Source organism: Melozone crissalis, unplaced genomic scaffold, assembly GCF_028551555.1.
Source record: "Melozone crissalis strain CALT ecotype California unplaced genomic scaffold, PUWL_Pcris_2 ptg000123l_1, whole genome shotgun sequence".
NCBI lineage: Eukaryota > Metazoa > Chordata > Aves > Passeriformes > Passerellidae > Melozone > Melozone crissalis.
Window position 1 is genome coordinate 1,638,493 of NW_026535899.1, and position 24,486 is coordinate 1,662,978.

The 24,486-nt window shown below is 44.7% G+C and overlaps 1 protein-coding gene across 1 annotated transcript; it reads right to left on the bottom strand.

Annotated features, from left to right (window-relative positions):
* Window positions 1-2,847: 2,847 nt before the first annotated feature.
* LOC128948354 (acetyl-coenzyme A thioesterase-like) lies at window positions 2,848-23,637 on the bottom strand. Its single transcript, XM_054293037.1, has 15 exons — window positions 23,334-23,637; window positions 22,945-23,014; window positions 20,524-20,584; window positions 19,468-19,569; window positions 16,790-16,922; window positions 14,831-14,981; window positions 12,060-12,179; window positions 11,288-11,444; window positions 10,122-10,177; window positions 9,703-9,763; window positions 8,334-8,423; window positions 6,410-6,543; window positions 4,618-4,746; window positions 3,049-3,175; window positions 2,848-2,868 (listed from the first exon to the last, which is right to left on the bottom strand). The coding sequence occupies exons 1-15, from the start codon at window positions 23,635-23,637 to the stop codon at window positions 2,848-2,850; spliced, it is 1,716 nt and encodes a 571-aa protein (XP_054149012.1).
* Window positions 23,638-24,486: the final 849 nt, after the last annotated feature.

A 24,486-nucleotide genomic window follows, 5' to 3' on the forward strand; every position in this document is an offset into this window, starting at 1 on the left:
GCTCTGGGCTTTGGGCTCTGGGCCCAGCACAGGGCTCTGGGCTTTGGGCTCTGGGCTCTGGGCCCAGCACGGGGCTCTGGGCTCTGGGCTCTGGGCTTTCGGCTCTGGGCCCAGCACGGGGCTCTGGGCTTTGGGCTCTGGGCTCTGGGCCCAGCACAGGGCTCTGGGCTCTGGGCTCTGGGCTTTGGGCTCTGGGCTCTGGGCCCAGCACCGGGCTCTGGGCTCCGGGCTCTGGGCTTTGGGCTCTGGGCCCAGCATGGGGCTCTGGGCTCTGGGCTTTGGGCTCTGGGCCCAGCACAGGGCTCTGGGCTTTGGGCTCTGGGCCCAGCACGGGGCTCTGGGCTCTGGGCCCAGCACGGGGCTCTGGGCTCTGGGCTCTGAGCCCAGCAAGGGGCTCTGGGCCCAGCATGGGGCTCTGGGCCCAGCACGGGGCTCTGGGCTTTGGGCTCTGGGCCCAGCAAGGGGCTCTGGGCTTTGGGCTCTGGGCCCAGCACGGGGCTCTGGGCTCTGGGCCCAGCATGGGGCTCTGGGCTTTGGGCTCTGGGCCCAGCAGGGCTCTGGGCTCTAGGCTCTGGGCCCAGCACGGCGCTCTGGGCTTTGGGCTTTGGGCTCTGGGCCCAGCACGGGGCTCTGGGCCTTGGGCTCTGGGCTCTGGGCCCAGCACGGGGCTCTGGGCTTTGGGCTCTGGGCCCAGCACGGGGCTCTGGGCCCAGCAAGGGGCTCTGGGCTCTGGGCCCAGCAAGGGGCTCTGGGCCCAGCACGGGGCTCTGGGCTTTGGGCCCAGCACAGACTTTGGGGTCCCAGCCCTGCCCCACAGCAGCCCCAAGGCTCCTCCAGAGCTATGCAGCTCTGCAGGTGGGGTCTCACCTGGGGACAGTGAAGGGTGACCTGGTAAATCTCCAGCTGTGTTCTCAGAGGAGGCCACTCAGCAGCTGAAATTGTTTATGAGCCAATGTGTGCAGTGCTGGGTGCGCTGCCCTGCTGGGGCTCAGCCCAGGCCGTGCAGGGGGCAGGGCTGGCCTGGCACCGCTCTCCTGTGCCCTGCAGAGCAGGTGACTGTCGGGCACTGGATCCCCGGCCTGAGCGCGGACCACGAGGATGTCATGGCCGCGCCGGCGCCGCAGAGAGCGCGGCCCAAGTGACCCAAGGTTGTCACTTTCTGAAGGCTCCGGCCTCTCAAAGAGTTCTCCTGTGCTGCTGCACTCCAGTGCTGACGACAGAGAGCGGATCCAGAAAATCAAGCGAGCTGCAGAGGAACTGTTGGTTTTCTGTCTCCCCTCATTTTCCCGGTTTGCCTCCCAAACTTGCCTGGTGCACTGTAAAGCTGGGAGCAACAGGAGCACAGCAAGTGGCTGCTTTATTAAAGGAATTGTGGGTGTTTTCTAAAGGCTCTTGTTGGATTCTGGTTTGGTTTTGACTTTTCCTTTTAGGAATAATGAACTTATTCCTCCATATGTTCCAGCTTGAGCAGTCTTGTGAAGCTTCAGATCAGCCCTGTGGGCTGCTGGGCTTGGGGTGCAGTTCCTGATGGTTGTAGTGGTAATTATCTGCGATTAACCTAATTGGTCATGCACACTGGGTCATTTCAGTGTGTTCACTAACAGAATCCAGCCCTTCCTCTGAAACCTCTGGTGAAACACACCCCTAAGGAATTGGAGAGCAAGTGAGAAGCTTTCTTAGTTTACTTACTTATTTTTCAAAGAAAATGCTCAAAAATCTGCAGTGTTTCCATGCCTTGGTGAGCTGGGAGTAAACTTTTCTTTGTAAAAAGAAAAAACCTGGTGGATATTAAACAGAAAAATTAAGAAACCAACTCCAAACAGAGTTCCTGCATCCACCAGTATTACTGGAGAAGTGCACCCTGACCTTCCCTCACATATTTTTCTTGCAGCAAAAAACAAATATGGGAAATTAAATTTTGTGGGGATATTTTATTTTATTTATTTGTACAGGTGATTATTTTTAATAAAATATTGCCAATATAGTGCCAATACAGTGATTAGAGGTCACATTTTAGATTTCTTGGTGCTGCTGTGGAGACTGAGATAAGGGGTGTATGTTCATTTAGTAATAATCAAAGCACATTTTTAAAAGGGGAAGAGGACTGCAGGAATTTCAATCACAATTATATCACACTGCTTAAACGTCCCTTCACAGCTCTTTGCGCCCATTCCTCCAAGTATTTCCCCTCTAAGAACTTGATACAGGCCAACGCAGTGTCTTTGACTGAGCTTGATGCGTCAGTAACCTTATCTGCAGTTAGGAAGGACGTAATTCGTGATGATAACGGAAGGAAGTAGCAGACCTGTTTGTACAAAAGTAAACGAAACAAAAAAGCCTATGGATTGCAAGCTAGCCATTTTTTTGCAGAGCCTGGATGAGTACCATAGCTTTCATGGATGTGAATAGAAGCACACAGTGCTTGTGAAACTGAAGGCAATAATTTGCAAAAAGCATGCCTTTTTACAGCACCCCAGTGATCTGGTTTCCTCTCTGCTCCCAGGCCCTCCAGCATCTGCAGGTAAATGTACAGAGCAGTGCAGCAAGAAACACTTGTGTATAACATATCAAATATGTGTGCTCTGTGAGCAAACCTGCTGCCCCAAAAAAGGAACTGCAGCCACCAAGCGCTGCTGAAAGTTTTCAGAAATGTGTTTTCTTAAATGGAAAAGTTTTAGCCTTCCCATGGCAAAGAAGATTGGCCATGGGTCCAGAGATGGGAATCAGATTGTGAGATTCCTGGCATATGAAAGTGCAAGCGATGAATTTAATTTGAACTAATTCCTTGGCCTCTGTAGTCAGCGGAAAGACAGACACACCGCCAGAGGCCAGTGCAATGCACATCCTCTAGGGGTGTGTTTTAGAAGTCTGGAGGGGTCGGGGTTCAGGGCTCATTTCTAACAGTCAGATTGGCCAAAGCTGGGCAAGGCAGACTCCACACACACCCAGACTGAACTCCTTTTTTGGAGTCTCAGCTCAGGCGAGGTGACAGCCCCAGGGCAGGGGGACAGGGCAGGGGGCACAGCTGGGCCCTGCAGGGTTACTCACAGTGCAGGAGCAGATGCCGGTCCTGTGAATCTGGAATCCAGAACAGACGTCTTGAGCCCTGTTGTACCCTAGGCGTGCGGGCATCGCCTTGTGCGTCACAGACTTCACCGCTACGATGTAGGGCAAGCTGCAGGGCGGGGACAAGCATCACTGTCACCGTGATATTTTCTGAAAAATCCCTTCACCAGGATTTCTTCTCCTGGGAAGATGAGAAACCTCAGTTTCTCCATGTTTTGCTCCTCTGGAATGTAGCTGGAGATTGTTTATCCAAACATGTGAATTGTTTTTAATTAATGACCACTCACCATCAGCTGTGTCAGACTCTCTGAGTCAATCACGAGCTTTCATTATCATTCTTGTCTAGCCTTCTGATGTATCGTTTCTCTTTTTTTAGTATAGTTTTAGTATAGCATTTCCTTTAATATTATGTTAATATTAAATTAATATTAAATTAATATTAATATTAATATTAATATTAATTTAATAATATAATATCATAAAATAATAAATCAGCCTTCTGAGAACATGGAGTCAATTCTCATCTCTCACCTCATCCTGGGGAGACCTCACAACACCACACATCACACCCTTCCTCTTGTTGAAAACATTCATGGGAGTGACAACAACACATCTTTTTCACAGGAGGGCAGAGGAGCTCGGGTGTTTTGCACGATCCTGGCTCAAAGCTGGGCCCCTGCTGAGCCTCAGTGAGGCTTCACACAGAGCCCAGTGCGGGAGACCTCTGTAGCAGCCAGAGAACAATTCCCCACCTTTTCTTTTTAATTTACCCTGCTCTCCTCAGCTCATGTTTACTGCATCAGGGAACAACCCTTACCCAGAGGCTTCACAGTGTGGCCACAGTAAAGGTATCCACACTCATTCAATCCCCTCATGGAGGGGGAAGGCAAGCACAATACAGAGTGCTGCCTTTTAGGGCTAACTGGAAGAATCACTGAATGTGAAAAAGAAACAGAATAGAGGAAGGTAAGATAGACCAAAACGTTCCATTTGCCCATGTTTCACTGTGTAAGAACAAAAGGAGATCTAATAACAATAATAAAACTTTAAAAAGCAGGATATGTTAAACTGAGCAAGGGACTCGGCAGAATTTACAGACACAACAAATGTGTGAGGTTTCAAGAAGTTCCTTGACTAAATAAAAACCCTATAATTACGTGGAATGGGAGTACAAAGTCACTTCAAACAAAGAACAAATAAACTCCCAGCTAGGTGCTTCAGCATACTGACATGCTCTCTGGGACATGAGTTTTTTTCTCCATTTGCCCTTTTGAAATTCTGGCCTATTTGCCCTCCTGGTAGACCACTCCCAAAGAGTCACTGTCAGGGAATCAATACTGGACTATGCTAAAAATTTGTGATGATCTGTATTTATTTCATTGCACCCTAACATTGCAAAGCAAATCTGGCTGTACAAACTCAGGCATCAACCAAGGAATCTCACTCCTTACAAAGCAAAATGCCCTTTTGTCACCCAGTGACAGCTCAAGGTGACAGCACCCCAGACTGCGTCCCCAAAGTGCTCAGAGTTAAAATCAGAGCCATACTCACTCTGCCTGCAACGGCTCCCTTAGGGATACTAGAACGACAAAATCCTTGGGCTGGCGGCCTGCCGTGGGGCCAGACGTGAGATGGTAAATCTTTTCGCTCTGACTCACATCCTCCACGACCTTACACGCCCTGTGAAGACATTTAGCACACACCTCAGGCCCTGTGTGTGCAACTGCAGCTCCTCCAACAAACTCAGTGCAAACAGGCTCATCCTGACACTGGACCGTTCATTTTCATGTTCCAGCAGCAAGGCGGAGAGAGTGAAACATTTAGGTTTTCTGCAACACCTCATCAGCAGGATTTCTTTAGGTTTTGTTTGTTACAAGCTGTAAATTCAGTAGAGTTTGCAGATTTTCAAATATCCCTGAAGTTCCACCCTCAGGTAAAAATCTTTCAGGATGGAATAACTAACTGAAAATGCTTCACCATATCAAATCAGTACAATTTCAATTCAACTGTCTCTAATCACTATTCTACACCATAAAAGGTAAATAAAAAACCCCAAACACCTTTTAGAGCCATTCCAAAACTTGTTTCAAATCATACAAACTTTCAAACATGTTATTTTTTGAAAATATGCATTTTGAAGGACCCCATTTCTTGATTTCTCATTTTGACTGTGAAATTGAGCATCAGTGTCTCCAACAGCACAAACATGAAGGAGTCCAGCTTTTCCCTAATTTTTAAAGCTAGCATGCACAATATATCCACCTCAGTTCTTACTTTAAACTTTTTCTTTTTTTTACTAGTTTTGGGTTTTTGTACAAAAACTTTTAACATACACCTGCCTAGGACTGGAGCAGTGCTTATTTAAGAAAAAGTTGACCTCTGTCCTATCCCTGCCTTTGAATGATACAGAGCATTCAATTCTTTTGAAAAATACAGTGCACTCTGTATTTTGGAACCAGACTAAGCACAAACCAAATTTTACTTCTACACTAAAAAAACCCAAACCCCATATTTTGATTAATAAATGTCTGATGTCAAACTCTTACAACACTTTGTTCCTAACAGGGCAGGGTCTCACAGGATGTGCCTGCGACAGAGGAGAGGAGAGGCCAGGGGGCTCAGAGCCCCACACAAGGGCAGGGTCTCACTGGATGTGCCTGTGACAGAGGAGAGGAGAGGCCAGGGGGCTCAGAGCCCCACACAAGGACAGGGTGTCACTGGATGTGCCTGTGACAGAGGAGAGGAGAGGCCAGGGGGCTCAGAGCCCCACACAGGGGCAGGGTCTCACAGGATGTGCCTGTGACAGAGGAGAGGAGAGGCCAGGGGGCTCAGAGCCCCACACAAGGACAGGGTGTCACTGGATGTGCCTGTGACAGAGGAGAGGAGAGGCCAGGGGGCTCAGAGCCCCACACAGGGGCAGGGTGTCACTGGATGTGCCTGTGACAGAGGAGAGGAGAGGCCAGGGGGCTCAGAGCCCCACACAGGGGCAGGGTGTCACTGGATGTGCCTGTGACAGAGGAGAGGAGAGGCCAGGGGGCTCAGAGCCCCACACAGGGGCAGGGTCTCACAGGATGTGCCTGTGACAGAGGAGAGGAGAGGGGGCTCAGAGCCCCACACAGGGGCAGGGTGTCACTGGATGTGCCTGTGACAGAGGAGAGGAGAGGCCAGGGGGCTCAGAGCCCCACACAGGGGCAGGGTGTCACTGGATGTGCCTGTGACAGAGGAGAGGAGAGGAGAGGGGGCTCAGAGCCCCACACAGGGGCAGGGTGTCACTGGATGTGCCTGTGACAGAGGAGAGGAGAGGAGAGGGGGCTCAGAGCCCCACACAGGGACAGGGTCTCACAGGATGTGTTTGTCCCATGTTGGTCGATGGTTGAAATCCAAGAGTAGAAAGGCGGCCATGTGAAATGGCACGTTGACCTCCATCTCCACCTTCATTAACCGAATATCACCCTCCTCGTCAGTAAAGACTTTTATCTGGGAAAAATAAAGGCAGCATGTATTAGAAACAAAGAATTATTACTGTAAATGTTTAGATACATAAATGTTACATAGTTAGGACTTCAGGCAGATTTTCTCAGGAGTTCCTGGGAAATGCCACACCCTTTTGTCCAGGCAAATCAGCCACACCTTGGCTTAGCCCTCTTGCCCTAGAGTAAACGCCCACTTCCCTTTCCAAAATATCCTTCTTTTTCTCCTTTGCTCTCTTCTGTGAAGCAGAGCACCCAGAACTAATGACACTCTGAATAACTACTTAAAATCACAGTTTTGCATCTCTCGTTCCCCACCTGTACTATCTTGCCTTGATTATTTTGGGTCTATTTCTATTCATAGGCCTAAACCCCAAAACAGAGAATTCAAAGGGAATAACCTGTACATCACAATGCACACACAAGAAGGGTTTGTCACCTCCCACAAACCCCATAAAACGGAAGAGGATGGGTACAACAGAGTGTTTAGAATTAGCGAATTTTACTCCCAAATTCATGTGCTTTATTGCCTCTCAAATCCTGAGAAGTTTAACAGATTTGCATTTCCAAGTGATGCAAAATTCATAAGGTTCATCATCACTTTTGAAGGTTTGTTGTTTTGGTTTTCTTTTTCTGCATCAAAAATGAGCAATGTTTTGTTTCTTCTGCATTTCCGCAACAACACAGATTTTGTATTTCTCTGGATTGTCCTATCTTGGAAGAGGAAATAAACCCCAACTTAATCCAGCAAGCACCTTTCTGAAGTAAAGTTTGGTGTAAAATTAAATGCTTAAGAGCTTTAAAAACCATCTACAGGAGGTCTGCATCAATATTCCTCTATGGCACAGAACAGAAATCATGTTGTTCTAGGAGTCTTCTAGACTTGAGAAATCACAAATAAAAGCAGGAGGTGCAGCTGTCAAAACGCCTCTCTGCTAAGTGAACATTGGCAAGGCTGGATTATCTCTGCAGCCTTACAAGCCTTGTGGCTTTGTGTCAAAGACACAAAGAATGCCATTTTTTACCTTCAAAAACTGTCAAGTCAGCTTGGGGTCATTCCAGTTGCAGGGAAAAGGGAACAGATCTGCACTTTAGGATCATTCCCCCTTGTGCAGTCCCTCTCCAGACTTCTGGTACCTCCCCCTTTAGGTACTGGGAGGTGCTTCAAGGTCTCCCCAAAGCCTCCTCTTCCCCAGGAGGAACAACCCCAGTTGTTGTCTCTGCCTGTCTCCAGGAGCTATTTCAAGCTTGCTTTTCCCAGCTCTAAATACAAATACAGAGTTGCTTGCTGTTTATTTGGCACAGCAGTATTTACTGAAATATTTAACCACTGGAACAACCTACACACAGCACTGGCAGCTTTGCCATCACTCGAATTCCTCATGATTTGTATCTGCCCTTATTAAGTATCCTATTGTCTACATGCAAGAGTCACTAAGCAATGTTCCATAGCCTGCAATGCACAGGAGGTCAGACTAAAATGCTGAAAAAGTCATTTATTGTCCCAAAACACCTCTGGGTTGACACGATCTGGAAGTAAACTGCCAGTCACTAACCCCATTTCAGAAACTCAGCCCTGGCAGACGCCAGGTGTCTCTCCATTTTCTGGAAAACATGCACTGCAACAGGGTTAACACCCTGTTTTCCCTTGCCCGTCTCCTGCTTTTCCTAGCAGCGTCCTCCTCTGCTAGAACTGGTTTACACAGGTGTCCTCACTGATTTTGGGTTTATAACAACCCTTCACAAACAGGGAGGTGCTCTGCTTTCAGATTTCTGTAATTTCTTTTCGGCACTTACATTATCCTCAGAATTGTCCAAGGCTATTTTCCACTTTGTTTTCTCTGCCACGTAGGTCAACGCGGCAATGTTTTTGTAATTCAAGTACGCCTGAAACACAAGACACGTGTCTGTAAATGGAGGGGTAAGGGTACATTTCACTGAACATTGCAGAAATGAGGTGCTCTTTTTCCCCATCATTATGCTTCAACTGCAAACAAATGTTTATTCTCCTTGTAAGGGAAAACACACTTCAGTAGTTTCTGAATTAAAACACTTCCAGTGGCTTCCTGATGCACTCACATGGCTGTTGGCAAAACAATCTTAATTAAAGGACAACAAAACACTATTTTCAGCTTCTCCAGTTATAAAGCTGTGAAGAGCAACTTTGACCACCAGGGAGACAATACAGATAACCTCTCAGACCGCCGAATTAATGGTTTTGTCCATCTTCCTCTTAAGCAATTAGAATCTACTCAAAAATTAACCTCTTCTTTGCTACCAAGCTGGGTCCATCTCGGCAATTGTTTTTCACAGCAGGCTCACAAGCAAAGAAAATGCAAATATAGCCATTCTTTGTGCTTGGCTACAGTGGATGGAGTTCTCATTTAACCACTCCATAAAGGGAATACAGCCTCAGAGTGTTTATGACAGGTTTTGATTTCACAGGAAATAAATCTTAACCAAGCGATTTTTATCATTGTGTGCATATTTACATTTGTTGCTCTGCATAAAAAAAAAAAAAAAAAAAAAAAAAAAAAAAGGAAAAGAAGCTGCTTTAGCTACAAAAACTGGACACTGAAACAGCATTTAATTTATTTATAAATCCACCTAAATTCATCATTCACTACAGGACATGGACACAGTCAGTGGCCCATCATGTCCAAACCAGAGACACTTGGTGCAGGGAATCTGGGAATGAAAATTATTTCCCCTATCTTTCCATTAAGCTATTCCAATGTTCATCTCGCTGGTGCTATCTCTCCCCCCACTTTTAGCACTTACTAAATGGTTTCCAATTTTTCAGACATTCTGTGGCTGGATAAAGACAAAAACCAAAACCCCAAACTACTTCCTCCACAGGAGAATTCAGCTTTTATAACAGCTGGGGATACTGAGGGATAAATCTGCAGGAGACCTTAAGGGACCACTTGTATGCACGCGTTTTAAAGACTATTTTATATCCTTCTATTGAACTCACTCTTAGAGCAGTAGTGAACCATCTACTCCCCCTTTTCAAAAGAGACATTTCACTGTGTTACACATCCATCCATTCCTCACGATTACCACAAAACTTCCGAGGGTCCACCTGTACTGCCACAGCCTGAACAGTTGCTTCACACACCCCAAAAGGTGCACAAATACAGCTTTTTATGCACCTACAGATTACCTTGTTTCTCTCCTCCCACATATCACTGGGCTCTTCTGCTCTGGCGTAAACGATGGACATACTAAAACATAATTAAAAAGAGACAGTAGCATAAACTGGTTCTTTACACATCTGTGTATGCTAGGAAAAATCACTTTCTATAGGTTTAAGTGTCTTTTAAATACAGGTACTTTATCAAGTTTTGGTTTGCAATAACTGCTTTTTCTTTCCAAGAAAGACAGTGAAACACAATAACCTCCAGAGCAAAGCAGCTTTGAGACAAGAAGCCTCTAACAATTTCAGTGCCATTGAAACAAAATTATTTGCAAATGTATGCCATATAACAGTCATATATATGTTAAGGGGAGTTCAATTACTTTATTTAGAGGATTATGAAATTAAGTTTTCAAAATCAAGACCTGCCAGTGACCCAGCTATACCTGCTGAACAGAAATCTCTTCCTCACAGCAGCTTCATAAAATCTTCTCTCATCATCCTGCAGGAAAAGTGAACCAGAGAGCAACAAATCTCATTATTTTAGAACAAAGCCTGAAAAAAGACAACTAAAAATTATTTATTCCAGATGGGCAAATGCCAGAGCAAAAATACAAGCAAATAAAGAGCAATTGTGCAGTGGCCTTTCCACAAGCTAACCCAGAAAACCAGTGGTTTACTTTTTGCCTAAGCAATATTCTCTGAAATTTGAAAAAAAACAATGGGACAGAAGAGTTGTATTATTGCAGCATCCTCCAGGTGCTCTTTGGTCCTAAAGCAGTTGCAGCTGGGCAGTGCACCACACATTCTGCTCTTTCTAAACGTGCCATCCACCAAATAAACTATTAACCTAATTTATCATCATCTGGTGTTCAAAGCACAAAGGGAAATTGTATTTTTCAAAGTCAGTTTCTTCTCTTGGACAGCCTGCAGTGCGCAGTAGTAAACTTACTGCCCCAGTGAGTACATAAGACACCTTGATTAATTTGTCTAGTTCCCATCCTATAAAAAATAAGGTCTCTGATGTTAAAAAATAATTTCATTTCTGCCTACACTGGCTCTCTAAAATTCTTGTAACTGGAGCAGGAGGATTAGTGACAGGTGTTAACACAGCAAATAATTCAACAATAGCAGTCAAACTGCTTCAAGTGCTTCACGAACCACTTTCAGGGAAACATGAACTGAGATCTCCATGTCAAAGCGACTGGAAAGCCCACCCACATCATGGGATTTGATTCCCACAGACTTCTTTATTCACTCTATTTCTCACCTTTGTTAAGGGTTTATAAAAATAACTATTCACCGAATACTTATAAATTTCATCTGGTCAGTGGAACTTGCACGAGAAACAGACAAGTGGAAAAATCTCCTAACACATCAGATTCTTCTTCTCTGTGGTTCTCTCCATCAACCACAGAATCTCTGTCATGAGGATTCTCCACGGAGCCTCTCACTTTTGGAAGACTAAAGCTGACAATAACAAAGCTCGCACTCGAGGGCAAGCACTTCATTTGGAGCTTTTCTCTCCAGCAAGAAGATGCACTGCAGTGCCCTGCTTGGTCCTTGCTTCCCCAGCAAGGCTGTGGTGCCCACCCCACTGCTGAGAGCTCACCCGAGTAGCGGGCCTGACCCTGGGGAAGGTGAATGGCTCCCCTTTTTCGTCCAAAGCAGAGAAAGTGAGGAATGCGCTGCAGATGCGCTGCGGTTCCGGGCGCTCCTGGGCCCACTCCTCAGCGCTGAAAGCCTCCACACGGACACCAACCTCCACACTGCAAGGACAGGTTAAATAAATCATTGAGCTGCTGCCAGTGGTGCAGAATCAGCCCTGAGACATTCTGGAGAGGACTGCAGTGCCTGCAGGTGTGCAGGAAGCCTGACTCAAATACCGTCTGTAGCATAGCAAATCAATTACTCAATCTGGACAGGCACACCTTTGAAATAAAATAAACGATGGCAGTAGCTAAATAGTGCTACCAAAAATAAGCAATAAATAGAATGCAGTCTGTCAATAAATGCCAAGATGGGAAGATCCTGGCAAGAAGCTGGAATCTTCTGAGGAGTCAGATCTCTGGGAGCAACTCAGCCCTTGAAAATCCCTGATTTTCAGAGGAATATTTATTGTCTGAATTTGCAGGAGTGGGATTTGGTGACAAATGATCTTTAAACTGAGAGTCAGAGAACAATTTCTTTAAAAAAACTTCCACTGATAAAAGTGAAACCAAAAAAAGGGCACATATAGGAAGTTACAGATACAGATACATGCCTCCAAGTCCCACCTGAAAAATAACTAATTGACTAATGAAAATCCTACTGATGAAACGTGAAACACACAGTGTAGGCTGGTGCTGGAGATGCCCAGGGAGACGAGAGATGAGGAGCCTTACCTACTCTTGAAAGTGTTGTTAACACTGGCCTTGAACAGCAGGCGGTCATACTCAACGGACTGCCGCCAGAATGTGAACCTGCTAATTTCCTTTAGGAATGGCTGTGACCGACAGAGGCGGCTGAAACAGAAACACAGAGAGACAGACCGAAACACAGCTGTGCTAAAATCACAGCCAGCGTGACTGACCACAGAAACAGGGTTTGCAGGACCTGGAAGGTCACTAAATTACACTGATCTACTCCATGCTAGCACGGTCAGCTCCAAGAGCATGTAACTCGAGCTTCAGCCATCATGATACCACTTATGCCATGCTGTTACATTTCCAGCACGTTTTAGAAACGCCAATTAATTCCCACTGCTTGAGACTGCCCTCTCTCAAAGCCAGACCACGAATCCCTTACCTACAGCGTAACCGCTTACCTCACAGTTTCATTGCTTTCTGCAGGACTGCATGGGGAGCAGGCCCCTGAGCAGTGTAAAAATGCCAGACCTTAAGGCCTTTAAACAATTAAAGAAAACCTGAACAGAAGGCTGAGCACCAGGGACAGTGTCCAAGCAATGCCATGTCAAGTTACCTAGTCTTAATATTAGTACTTTTCGCTTGGTTTTAGATGCTTTCTGCTAGTATGATATGAAATGAGAATTAAAAAACCGTCACATGGCTACCAGATGCATTCTGAGTGAAAAGAATATTGTTTCCAAGCTCTCTGGAGCAGGAAAAAATCAGGTTTCTTCATCAGTTCTGCATGTATTCAAAGCCCCTCACTTTCTACTGGGAAGTCTGCGCATCACAGGAAGAGGGGACAATTTACAATATATGACATTTATTTTTGGCAACACATTGCTCTCAGTAAGGAGCCCACGTGCACATCTAGGATAGACTGTTCCATGGTGAGGTTTCCTAAATTTCAAAATACAGTTTTGTAGCACTTCTAGCTTTTAACTCAACTGCACTTTGAAAACTAATGTACCGGTATTTTTAAATGCACACAATTATCTGCAGCTAATTAACTGGCTGGTACATCTCTTCAATAATACATTGGAATTACTTTGTAATTAAATTAAAATAATTTGCTCCTCTGATTTAAAATGCTAAGCGTTGATTTTATTTACAATGTTCACTCTAAAGATGCAAACACAATAATGATGAGGAGAGGAACAAGCCAGAAATCAGGCTTAAATATTAATTTCTTTCTGGAAAAGTACACCCTGAATGCTTTTATTGAAAATGTAAGGAATAAGAAAGTATCCATCAAGTTCAAGCTAATATTACTAATATTCAAATTGTTTTATTGCTATCTGCACAATTTTATGCATTGACCAAAAAAAGGTGGTGGGGAAGTGAGAAGGAGAGTGAGTAACCTTTAAAACGCCCTTAGAATTTTATTTTTTCAGGCTTATCCCTCCTCTCCTGTTCCTCCATCACTGTTTGTGGCCATAGAAACTCTTACCTGGCACCTTCAGAGGTAGGGTCTGAGTGGCCTCACAAAAGGTTCATAGTGAGAGTAGTTACTTCTCCAGCAAAAACTACAACATCTCTGCTTTCAACCAGCCTCTGACACCAGCTATTACTCCTGAAATTCTCAACATGAGTAATCATGTTTGACATGAATTAGTTCAAAGAAAATTTGTCCAGTACTCCATTTGCTGATGTCTCCGTTCCTTTTTTAAATCTAAATGTGACTCCCACAAGGTAAAACTTATCAGATGAAAACAGGTAAATATTCTGAGTCATATTACGGCAAAAATCTGCAGCAGTCCCTTCAAGCCACTGGAATTGCACACGGGGGTAGGGTCAGTGCACTCTGTTGTTACTAAAACAAGTTGTTTATCCAACTACTACAGAAAATCTGTTGTTATCAGTACAACCACTGGATACAAATCAAAACCACAGGAATAATGAATGGAGAAGTCATTTGATTATTAAAGATAAAAAGGGAAAGCATATCTAACGTCCCTGCAGTGCATTAGGTCACTCGGTATGCAAGGAGAATTCAGACTGAAACTTGAGTGCTGCTTCCAAAGAAGTTTTGTGCAGTGCCCAGGAACAGGAAGGGAGACAAACAAGGGTTGGACTCCAGGGAAGAGGAATTAAGTGATTATGTGCCTGGGTCACACTGGCAGGCAGCGTCACAAAATATATTTTGTTCTCTTCACCTGAAGATGCCCGAGCTCTTTAAACTGCTAAAATTGTTGCAAGCCATAGGATGTGCAACTCAGAGGGACAGAAAGGTCAAGGGACTTGCTGAGGGTTGTGCATCCATTCTGTGCACACACCAACCAAACAGAGCCTGTTTATGTGGGTCCTTTTTCTCTGACTTATTTGTCTTCTGGCATCACGAGGATCTGCAGACTAAGTTCTGGCAGGCTGTTCCTTTTTGGATGCCACTTGATGCAGGGTGAGCATTGGTTTGATCCTGGTTAAACAACTAACTTTGTTTCTAAAGCACTGCACCAGGCACAAGGAGAGCAGGTTTCCGTTCCTGTATCCAATGTTAGCCTTCTGCAAAGATTCCCAGAAAGGTAACACAGCCTCTTTTGCCTTAGGCTCTGTATGTGTAACAGAATAATGCCTGAGTCTCAGTGGCATGGCATGCTGTGGGAGACGGACCACTTAAATAGTTCAAAGGCCTCCTGTCATGTGAGGAGGAAGACAAGTCACAAAGGCCTGGGTCTGTATTCTTCATAAAATAAATCCCTGTGAAACCTTGAACGTTAAAAGCACATCCACTTAGAACCACATGCAGAGACAATGCTGGAGGAAAGTACCTTGCTGAGATGCTTGCCACCATCTGTATCCAATCCATTATCTGTCCAGCAGAGGTGTTCCCTTGTTGGGTTGTGTGCGAAGGCAGGACAAGCTCCATGCTCTGGACATAGGTGTGCTCGGTTGAAATGGCCTGTTCATCTTTAGAAAGATCTGAAACAGAGCAGCAATGAATCAATGAATGCTTTCAGAAGAAAGCACACCCAGTGAAGAGAGCAGCTTGTTCAGACTCAGCAAAAAGACGACAAACAGAAAGGCACAGAAGAGCCTTGTGGTTTGCAAGGGAAGCAATAAGAAGCTGGACGTTTTCTCTGTTCTCCCAGGAGCTGCTACTGCCAGCCCTCAGCGCATGCCCACATCCCTGTACCAGGGGCAGTTCTGTGCCATTTTTGTCAGGGGCAGTTCTGAGTCCCTGTGTCAGGACAGTTCTGTGTCCCTTTGTCAGGGGCAGGTCCTGCAGGGGAGCAGCAGCTGAAGCCCCAGCGTGTGCTGGCTTTCAGGGGCTGTCAGAGCAGTTCAGCACCAACTCAAATGTCTGTCAAAGACTCTGCACTGTGTTTGATGGGCACCCCTACAGGTGTGTTGAATTAAGACTAGAGCAGGACTTATTTCACCTTCTTACAAATTTTTAATTGCCTGAGATAACACCTGCGCGAAATGACTGAAATGAGGATCTGAACCGCCTTGTATTACCCGAACAATTCTGATGTCACTTTCAAGTGTTCAGCCTTGCATCCTCACGCTAATCTCAATTCTTCTCGGTCGTGTTTCACAGGAAAAGATTTAGGCATGAGATTACATCAAGTAATTTTAAAAGTGCCTATCTGTGCTAGGAGCTGCTTGACCTGAATTGTGCTTTTGACTTGTGGCATAATTAGCTAACTTTGTGATTATGTAAGTGTGTGGACACATATGACTGACTTGTACTTTGGACCTACTCAAGGTGTTCCCTAAGATCCACTCGTCAAACAAACCTCACTTTCAGGGTATGATTTGTACATGTGCTGCTCCCTAGCAGCCTTTACACACAATGTTCTCTCCTCTCTTCTCCCACTCTGCTTGTTCTGTCTCCTTAAGGAGGTGAATTAGTGCTACAATATATAATATCCTTCAAAGAAATTTCCAGGAAAGGCAGTGGAGACAAAACCCATCAACCTCTGATTTGTCACTCAGGTTATTAAACTGCAACCCTGTGGGACAGTTACCATGAAGACAAATAGCTTGTTTTCTTGTTCTACGAAGTCTTACTAAATTGTTAAGGTTAGATTTTTGTTTATAACAGGTTTAATCTCTCCTCAGTAAAACCACACAATGCCTGTTATTTATACATGGAGCTACAGCTCAGATTTTCCAAATACCAGCATATTTTCCTAACTGCTTTGAGTAATTTCTTTTGTGAGGGAACACAACAACTTACAAGCACAACTTTCTTTAAGAACAGAAATTACTACCATAAATAACGAGGAACCTGTTTCTTTGTTCAGTTCTTCTAACTTTTTTACCTGTTTTGACCTCCACATAGTGAAACTTCTGCTTGCTGGGAATCATCTCAGGGCATAAACATAGTTCTTACTTTCCTTTCTGGCAAAGACATGGCCATAAGCCTGAATGAATGTCCTGCTTCTGTCCACATCACAACTAGTGTCACAGAAGTTTATTTACTGCTGTAAACCTGTGAAACCTCACACACAGAACCACATGAAGATCTGCATTTCACATCTATTTAATGCACACCTGGCCTTCAACCCTGTGTTTTTACATCTGGACTTTCTGAGAGACAAAGAAATACCACTCTGTTAGAGTAACTGCCTAACACACCTCTGGCACCTCTACCCACAAATCTGGCACAGACTTTTCTACCTGACACCACAACCCCAAGGAGATGCTTTGCCTGCTTTTTTCCTTCCTTCCAGCTGCTCATAAGTGTTTGTTCCACCTTCTGTGCTGAGTAGAAAACTCACCTTCCTTACTGCTCTCCTGCATCACCTTCTGAAGGACCTTCGAATAGTCCCTACGGAATATGCTCCTGTCCAGAGACAGGAAGTACTCCAGGTAGTCTTCTTCAGACCGAAGCTCTATGGGTTTTGGCTCAATCTGTGCAAATGGAGAGGAAAAAAATACAACAATTCTGAATGTCACAATTGTAACAAAGTGCACTTTGAACTTTAAATGGCATCAGCATTTTCTACAGCTTGTTGCGGTGTGTCTTGAGCTTCTGGGTCCCTTTCCCAGGTGTGCCTATACCTCTCTCCCTTCCCCCTTGCCCCCATGCTGAGTGAGTCCTGTCAATCAGGCTCAACATTCCAGTGAGGTGTCCTGTGGTTGGTCAAGTTCAAAAGATGCCCCTATGCCCAGGGGTCATTGGCCAGTCTGGGTGTCGTCCCCCCGCTGAGACCCAGCCCCCCTCATCTGGTTGGGTGGCTCACCTGTACCTCCCCTCCCCCTGTCCCTGAGCTTAAAAGGTTAATGAGACCATGCGGTTCTATTCTGCTGGAGCAGCTGCTGCCGTCCAGACCTCTGTAACCATGGAATAAACTTCTGGACATTGAACCCTGCAGCGGAATCCTCTCCTTTTTCTCTTCACCATCGCCAGAAGCTCTCTCTCCTGAGGTAAACGGAGTTCCTGACAAGCCTGGACTTGCTCAGTGCCCAGCTGCAATCTCCAGCAGCCAAGGTATCTCTGGGGTGATTTACACCACAGTTGCTGCCTTTGGCCCAGCAGCGAGGGTCAGACTGGCCCAGGCACCATCTAACTGATAATATTGGGATTTCTATTCCAATACAGCTTTTTCCTATCAGCTGTCCAAGATGACCAGTTCAATAATACAACTAACATGGGGTATAAAGTTCAAGAGATTCTGCATTATCCTTTCAGAATCATTCATTAAAACTCAATGACAAAGTGCTTTTAGCTTCTAAATACAAACATCCATGACAGCACACAGTGTTGAAGACAGTTCTCATTTAAGAAAAAAAACAAGAAATAAAAAAGACAGGAAAAGATGAACTTAATATGAAGGTTTGAGGATAGAATTTTGGAACCAGAAAATAAATACAGTTGCACTGGTCAGTGGTGTCAGTGCAAATTCCTGTGTATTTCAGTTCAATGACAAACTGCATCCAAAGCAAATGTAGTAATTTAAAGAAAATTACTCCATGTGGATAATTACACCACAGGTGACACTGAACAATCACTTGTGAGATTTGTCTAGAAGGCCTAGCCTCAGAAGCATTAAAATAATGCACAAAGCAGTGCACCACAGACAAATTCAACATTTTGTGTCTTGCAGTGCAGCCACTAATGTTTCTCAGCCTTTGACTCTTCCCTCTAACCCTCTTCCAGATTCGCTGCCTCCTTTCCAGCCCTTTTCAAGAGCTTCCTAGATTCTCCCATGTGGCCCAGTTAAAATATTAAGAGGGTGGTTATATTGACATTCTCTCTGTTCAACCTTAGAAACAGTTGTTTAGAAAAGTGGATTTGAAAAAAATATTCTTCAATGTCTCTGAGATTTTAGTTTGTCATGGAATTTGAACTGAACTCTCAAACTCCCTCTGGGACATTCCTGTCTTAAGCCTAATCTTAGTTAATCATCACCAATTCAATCCTGAATTAATGTCCCCAGAAATTTGGGCAAAAGGTGAACTGGTTTATGTTATGAGTATGATATCAAAGTAGGAACAAACAATTCTTACTTGATAACATTTTAGTGCTATCAGAAATTTAGCCATTAGCCTTTCAGAGACAAGAGCTGGGCTTTAGTTTTAGCAGAACTGCTCCAGTCTGTTTCTTTTCCAAACTGTGGCACATCCTCACAGAAGAGAGAGCAGTAGTGATTGGATGTATTAATTGCTCACGGGATGACTCTGCCAATCTCCAGTGGATGTTTATGACAGCCAGATGTGCTGTCATAACACATGCAGTCAGACAGGAAAGTCAGATCCACGATGTCACATTCAAGAAAGCAGAATTTTAAATGCAAAGGGAGTTTTTTTTTAGGAGAGTCTGAGGAGTGTCTGGCCTTCTCTACAAGAAAATTCTAAAAAGATTGTGCCTGTCTGGCACAGTGATGTGAAGGCCAATGGTACCATGACTGATTTCCAAACACTGGGGAGAAGAAACAACCCTGGTGTGAAAACCAATCAACATAAATGGCAAAGAACCAATTTCGATTGGAAGTGAGCTTAAAAATAATGACTTCTGTCTGAACAACCTCCCCAAGAGGGGAAGTAAAAGATAAAAGAGCCCACTCTGCAATCAACTTCTGAAAAGGAGAGAGACTCACAAGGATCTCCCTTTCACGGCTTGCCTCCGTCAAAACTGCAGGCCTCAAAGATGTCACTTCTATAATGAACAAATGTGCAAAAGGAGATGGAAATAGAAATGGAAACAATAACAATAAAACAATAACAATAATAATAATAATAATAGTAATGACAGCAGCAACAACAACCTAACCATTTCAGAGAAACAAATTAGAAATAAACCCCCAGACTCTATCTGAAAAAGTCTGAACTTAGTGCTTTTTTCCTATCACTGATCAGAATAAACAGTGCTTCTGCTGTGTTACACGACCAGAAAAGGTGGGTTATTTCACAGAAACTCAGTCACTCCAAGCTTAGGAGAAAGCAGGAAAAATACCTTTTCAGCACCAGCTGGTTTGGCCTCATATGTTGCATATGCCATAGTCACAATCTTTTCATACTTCGTTACAACATCCTCTACTGTCACCTCTATGCCAACCTATGAGGAAGAAGGTGGTGGAAGAAGGAGACAAAAGAAGTATTTACATCATAGTCAACTGATTTGAGACAATACAGTGCAGTTTTTATCAGTCCCTTACACCCAAAGCAAAAAGGTAAAAAACCTGCTCTAATCACTAATACATATCTGGCGATCACAATATTCAGTCAACCCTGAAAGGTTTTTTAGTACCACAACTTTTATGTTTGTTTAGCATCACTTGTAGGGTAAAATTACAAGACCAGGAAAGACACTTAAACGTAGTTTTATGGATATTATCTTCCGTTTTCTTCTGTGGCATTCAGAGCCCCCATCTGAATGAGTTTCTAAGGTCTGTACGTGCAAAAAAAGTGTGTTTAGGGGTGCAAAGCAAAATGAAACACTTGCACGTGAAACATTGGATTCGATCCTGTGGCATAGGCCTGACACACACCAAAATTCTGATTTTTTCTAATTTTTAGAAACTTTTGGAATACATTACCTGTGAGATGCATCACTCCCATTCATAACGATGGGAGTGCACAAAAAGCACCCCCAAAGTTCAGTTCTGATTTGAAGTGATCAGGCAAGGCATTGCATACTGCCTGCAGTATGAAGATTAAGATCATGTGTACACCTGAGATACGTACATTTGTATCAAAAGTTTCAAAAATGCTTTGAACTTCACCTATTCTGTGGATCTGGCCTGGACCAACACCACCTCTCCCATCCTGCCCACTCCACCTGCCAAAGGCTTCAATTCTTTGGGGCCCAGCTGCTACTCTGACATGGATCATTTAACAGGAAACACACAACTGTAGCACTCTGAAAGCAGTGCCATTGGGCAGTGTCATTGTTCAGATATCTGCAGATATCTGGAGCAAATAAACCTGGAGCCACGCTGTGCTCCTCTGCTGCTCCCAACTCTGCTCTATTCCTTCAATATCTTTAGAAAAAAGAGTGCTGATCTCTTACCTCTATGCGGGCTTTGACTTGTATGTTCACCTTTGCTCTGATGGCAAGAATTTCTCCAACCCTGTTAAGAAGAGTAAGACCTTATAGCAGGCAAACATGCAGCTTTATAAGGGCTTGAGTTTACCTCTCTGTGTACTCCTAAAAGTGGTGAAGAACATCTCATTAATCAGTCTGTGTCTTCCACACTGCACTGAGAATTCACTGAAGAAAAGTGAATTTTTCACCGTTCAATTCAACACTGTTATTCTCCAGTCAGACTTGGTCAATAAAATTAGAGCCACTGCACAACCTTAATGGCAACATTGCTTCTCTCTGCCGGTGTCTGAACGGCAGCAGGTGTGCTCAGGCACAGCCAGGAGTTCTGGCTTTGCTCACAAGCACATCCTGCAGAAATCACGGAGTCCATACAGCTGCAGGAGCACTCAGACACACTCCACAAGCACCCCTGGCACACAGGGGTGTGCACATGAGTAGATAACTCCAGGGAAAAAGTGCTCTTGGAGGGGGAAAGAATTCATGTTCCAAGTCTTGGCCAAGAACAGGACTGAGGTAAAGGCTTACTTAAATTGCTTATTCCACTGCAGAAGTAGGATGGGAAATGGGAAATGGGAAATGGGAAACAGGAAACCTGCTCTTCCAGAGGACCTGACAGGAACAACAAACTAGACAGCAATTTTCTTTTTCTTGTTCTCACCCAAGAAACCCAAGGTGGAATCCTTTGGGTGCACAGGGCAGGGGAAATGGTCAGTGCAAAGAACCAAGGCCAGCTGCAGGTGCACAGCCCTCATTAGCCTCTGCAGGAGATGCTCAGAAGCAGTTTTTGCATTATTTATTGCAAAGAAAAAGCACAACTCTTAAGGCAATTGTTCCCAACTGCACAGCTAAGGGAGCCACCAGCTCCCTCCCAGATAGGAGAGTGGTCAAAGCTACAGATTTGCAGGGGCAGAAGTCACACAACACCACACTTCCACTTAAAACTATCAGAAATTTACCAGAATGAAGTGACTATCATTCACAGACAGAAGACTAACAACATTTAAATAAATGCAATTTAAAATCAGAGGTATCAATTTAAAATCAGCAGTTCAGTAATACACTGAACTGCTGTGTATTACAGGAGGATGGAGAGGTTATCGTGGTATAAAGATAAGTTTTGAACTATATAGATGTGTGACAATTTCTCTTTACATAATAAACACAGAAGACTTAATCCCTGCAGAAGATTTAGTCACCTGGCTTAGGTAAATAAACCTTCCAGTAAGCCACTTACTTAAACTATTTTATTAATTTACCAGAGAGAGAAGCAAGAGTTCTTTTATTTATGCAAGATGTTTGTATAATGAACTAGATGTGGCAAAATTGAGGAAATTGCACAGTAAACTACATGAAGGATGTTAGGGATGACCTGGCAGAGAAAAATAATTTCTTAAATAATTTCTTTCACAGTTACAAGATTGGTACCTGAAACTCTTATTACAAATGGAACATTGGTATTACAAGTGAGAGAAGAAATAGAAATATTCAGAAACAAATTTGGAAGGAAAAGTAAAAACACAGAGCAAATCAAGACAAGACAAACACTTCAATATTGTGAAACAGACCGAGAAATTCTCTTTTGAGTTCCAGATTTGGTACGATCACGTTCTCTTCTTTGTCACTGGCTTTAGTTCTCATTCTAATGGGCATTGCCCTAACAGTCTCAAGTCTGAGCGGATGCTTATTTTACACTTATGAACAGTTTTTAACTGCCATCAGCCAGCGTTGCTCTTTTCACAGCCACAAAAACTGCATGTGCACTGTCCCCTGCAACCAAGCCTATCCTATCTAACCTCTCCTTAATTCCTAGATTGCCCTGTGTGAAACCACACTAAACCCAGAAAGTAATGGCTTCAGCTTTCTGTAAAGGTATGCGTTAGGAATAAAGGGCCTATTTCCTCTGCCACTGAAAACCATGAGAAATGGTAAAACAAGTTCAGTCCTCTGTTATTTGTAGACTCAGTTAATTCAGTGCTCAGTGAATGTAAAACATTTATCTTTTTTATAAAATAGCTGAAAGAGACAGATGTTAAGTGAACCGAAAGAGACCTTGCAGCAATAAAAACACTGGTAACAGTAAGTTTTATAGGTAGCATTGCTTATTTAACAGAGATAAGCAGAACTGATAAGCCGGAGCCAGATGCTATCAGTTTCTCACCAGGCATCCCAACTGCCAAGTGAAGTTAACAAGAGTTTATTTCTGCCCTGTGAGATGGATCTGCTCTCTGCATGGGTCAGGTTACAGGTAGAAAAGAGCAGTTTTGAGACTCAGCCCTGTGGCTGTCCACGAGTCTGCTGTCTCCCATTTTATAATGCCTCAGTTTATCTCTGCCAAATAAGAGCCTGCAGAAGGGAAACATCTGAGTGCTGTCAGCTGGTTTGTACCTGGCAGTGTCTCCGAACACAATTTCATTCATGGACTCTGTCGTGCAGGGCACACCGGCATGTTTCTCAGCTTCAAAAGAGACACAAGGACACAGTTAGCACTCTGCACCTGCAGCAGGCACTCGCCCCTGCGCTGGTGCCTGACAGGCCAGGCACCAGGTCCGTCTTCTTCGTGTGAGGGACCAATGCAACTCTGCAATGAGACCCTTAGGAAAAAACAGAAGCTAAGTAAGATTAAAGTTTACATTTTTTGTAACGATTCTGTTGTAAAGGGTGTTTGTATTTATGGGTAACATCAGGAGATGAGACTAGACGATAGTGACTAACTCACTCAGTTAGAAAACTGTCATCGAAGGTCTTTCTCTAAAAATGAACTCTCAGACACGTACCTGCCAGCCAGGCGACCTGCTCCATCCACCGCAACAGTGTCCCCGAGTCCAGCTCCCCGTGGCCATCGGTGTCGGCCGCCAGTACCTTGCGGTACACACATAAGGCCGACTTCCACGCCCACCGCCTCAGACGCGGGAGGGAACCCGCGCGCGCGGCCGGCGCGCCACGGCGCCGGGCGGCCGCGCCAGTGAGGAGGGGGTCGCTGCGCACCCGCCGGACGGGGGGCAGGGAGCCGGTTCTCCGGAGGCGGCTGGGGACAAGTGCCGCAACGCTCCGGGCGCCTGGGACCCGCAGCCGCTGCATGACGACAAATGCCGCGGTGCTCCGGGAAGAGGAGAGATGGAGAGTGAGGGGGTGTCCTAAAGTACTCTAAATCACCCCGATTTCCCCCAAAATGACTCCAAAAGTGCCCAAAATCACCCTAGAATCACCTAAAACCCCAAAAATACCCACATTCACCTAAAATAGCCTTAAATCAACTGAAAATCACCCGTCAAAATTCCCAAATGCCCCAAAGCCCCCCCTAAATGCCCCAATGCCCCCAAAAATCCCCAACATCTTCCCGGGACCCCCCAAAATCTCCCAAATACCCCCAGGACTCACCAAAATTCCCTTAAAATCCTCCTAAATCCACCTAAAATTCCCCAATCCCCCCAAAAATCCTTCCAAAACCCCCCAGGACCCCTCAAAACGCCCCAAATAACCCAAAATCCCCCCAGAATTCCCACTGCTACCTGTAGGAATCTTTTTTCAGCAGAAGTTAGGGAAATAATATTCCCTGTCTCCAAGAAGTCTCGCACACCGCTGGCTGCCCGTACGGGGCTGTTGAAATCGCCTGATGGCCTTGGAAAAAAAAAGAGTCCTCAGTTCTCAGTTCCTCAGTGTTATCAATTCTTATCTACAGTGTTGTCTCCCGGCCCGACAGAGATTCGCTAAGCACGCAGCCAAGGGCACTGACTGCACTTGCTAGGGGTAGTTTTGGGAAATTTTTTAGGGTTTTTTTGGGGAGATTTTTGGGGGAATTTTTTAGGGTTTTTCTGGGCACTTTTGGGGAATTTTTCTGGATTTTTTTGGAATTTTCTTGTGAATAGAGTTATTAGGAAGCTAGAAGTGTCAGAAGACAAAAAAGCAAGAAATTTCAATAGGAAGATA

Excerpts from the sequence above, each read along its gene's own strand:
- LOC128948354 (XM_054293037.1), bottom strand. The coding sequence starts at position 23,637 with ATGCAGCGGCTGCGGGTCCCAGGCGCCCGGAGCGTTGCGGCACTTGTC. Across the intron at positions 8,424-9,702 it reads TGTGGGAGGAGAGAAACAAG|GCGTACTTGAATTACAAAAA; the intron begins GTAATCTGTAGG and ends CTTGTGTTTCAG. Across the intron at positions 6,544-8,333 it reads TGGACAATTCTGAGGATAAT|ATAAAAGTCTTTACTGACGA; the intron begins GTAAGTGCCGAA and ends TATTTTTCCCAG.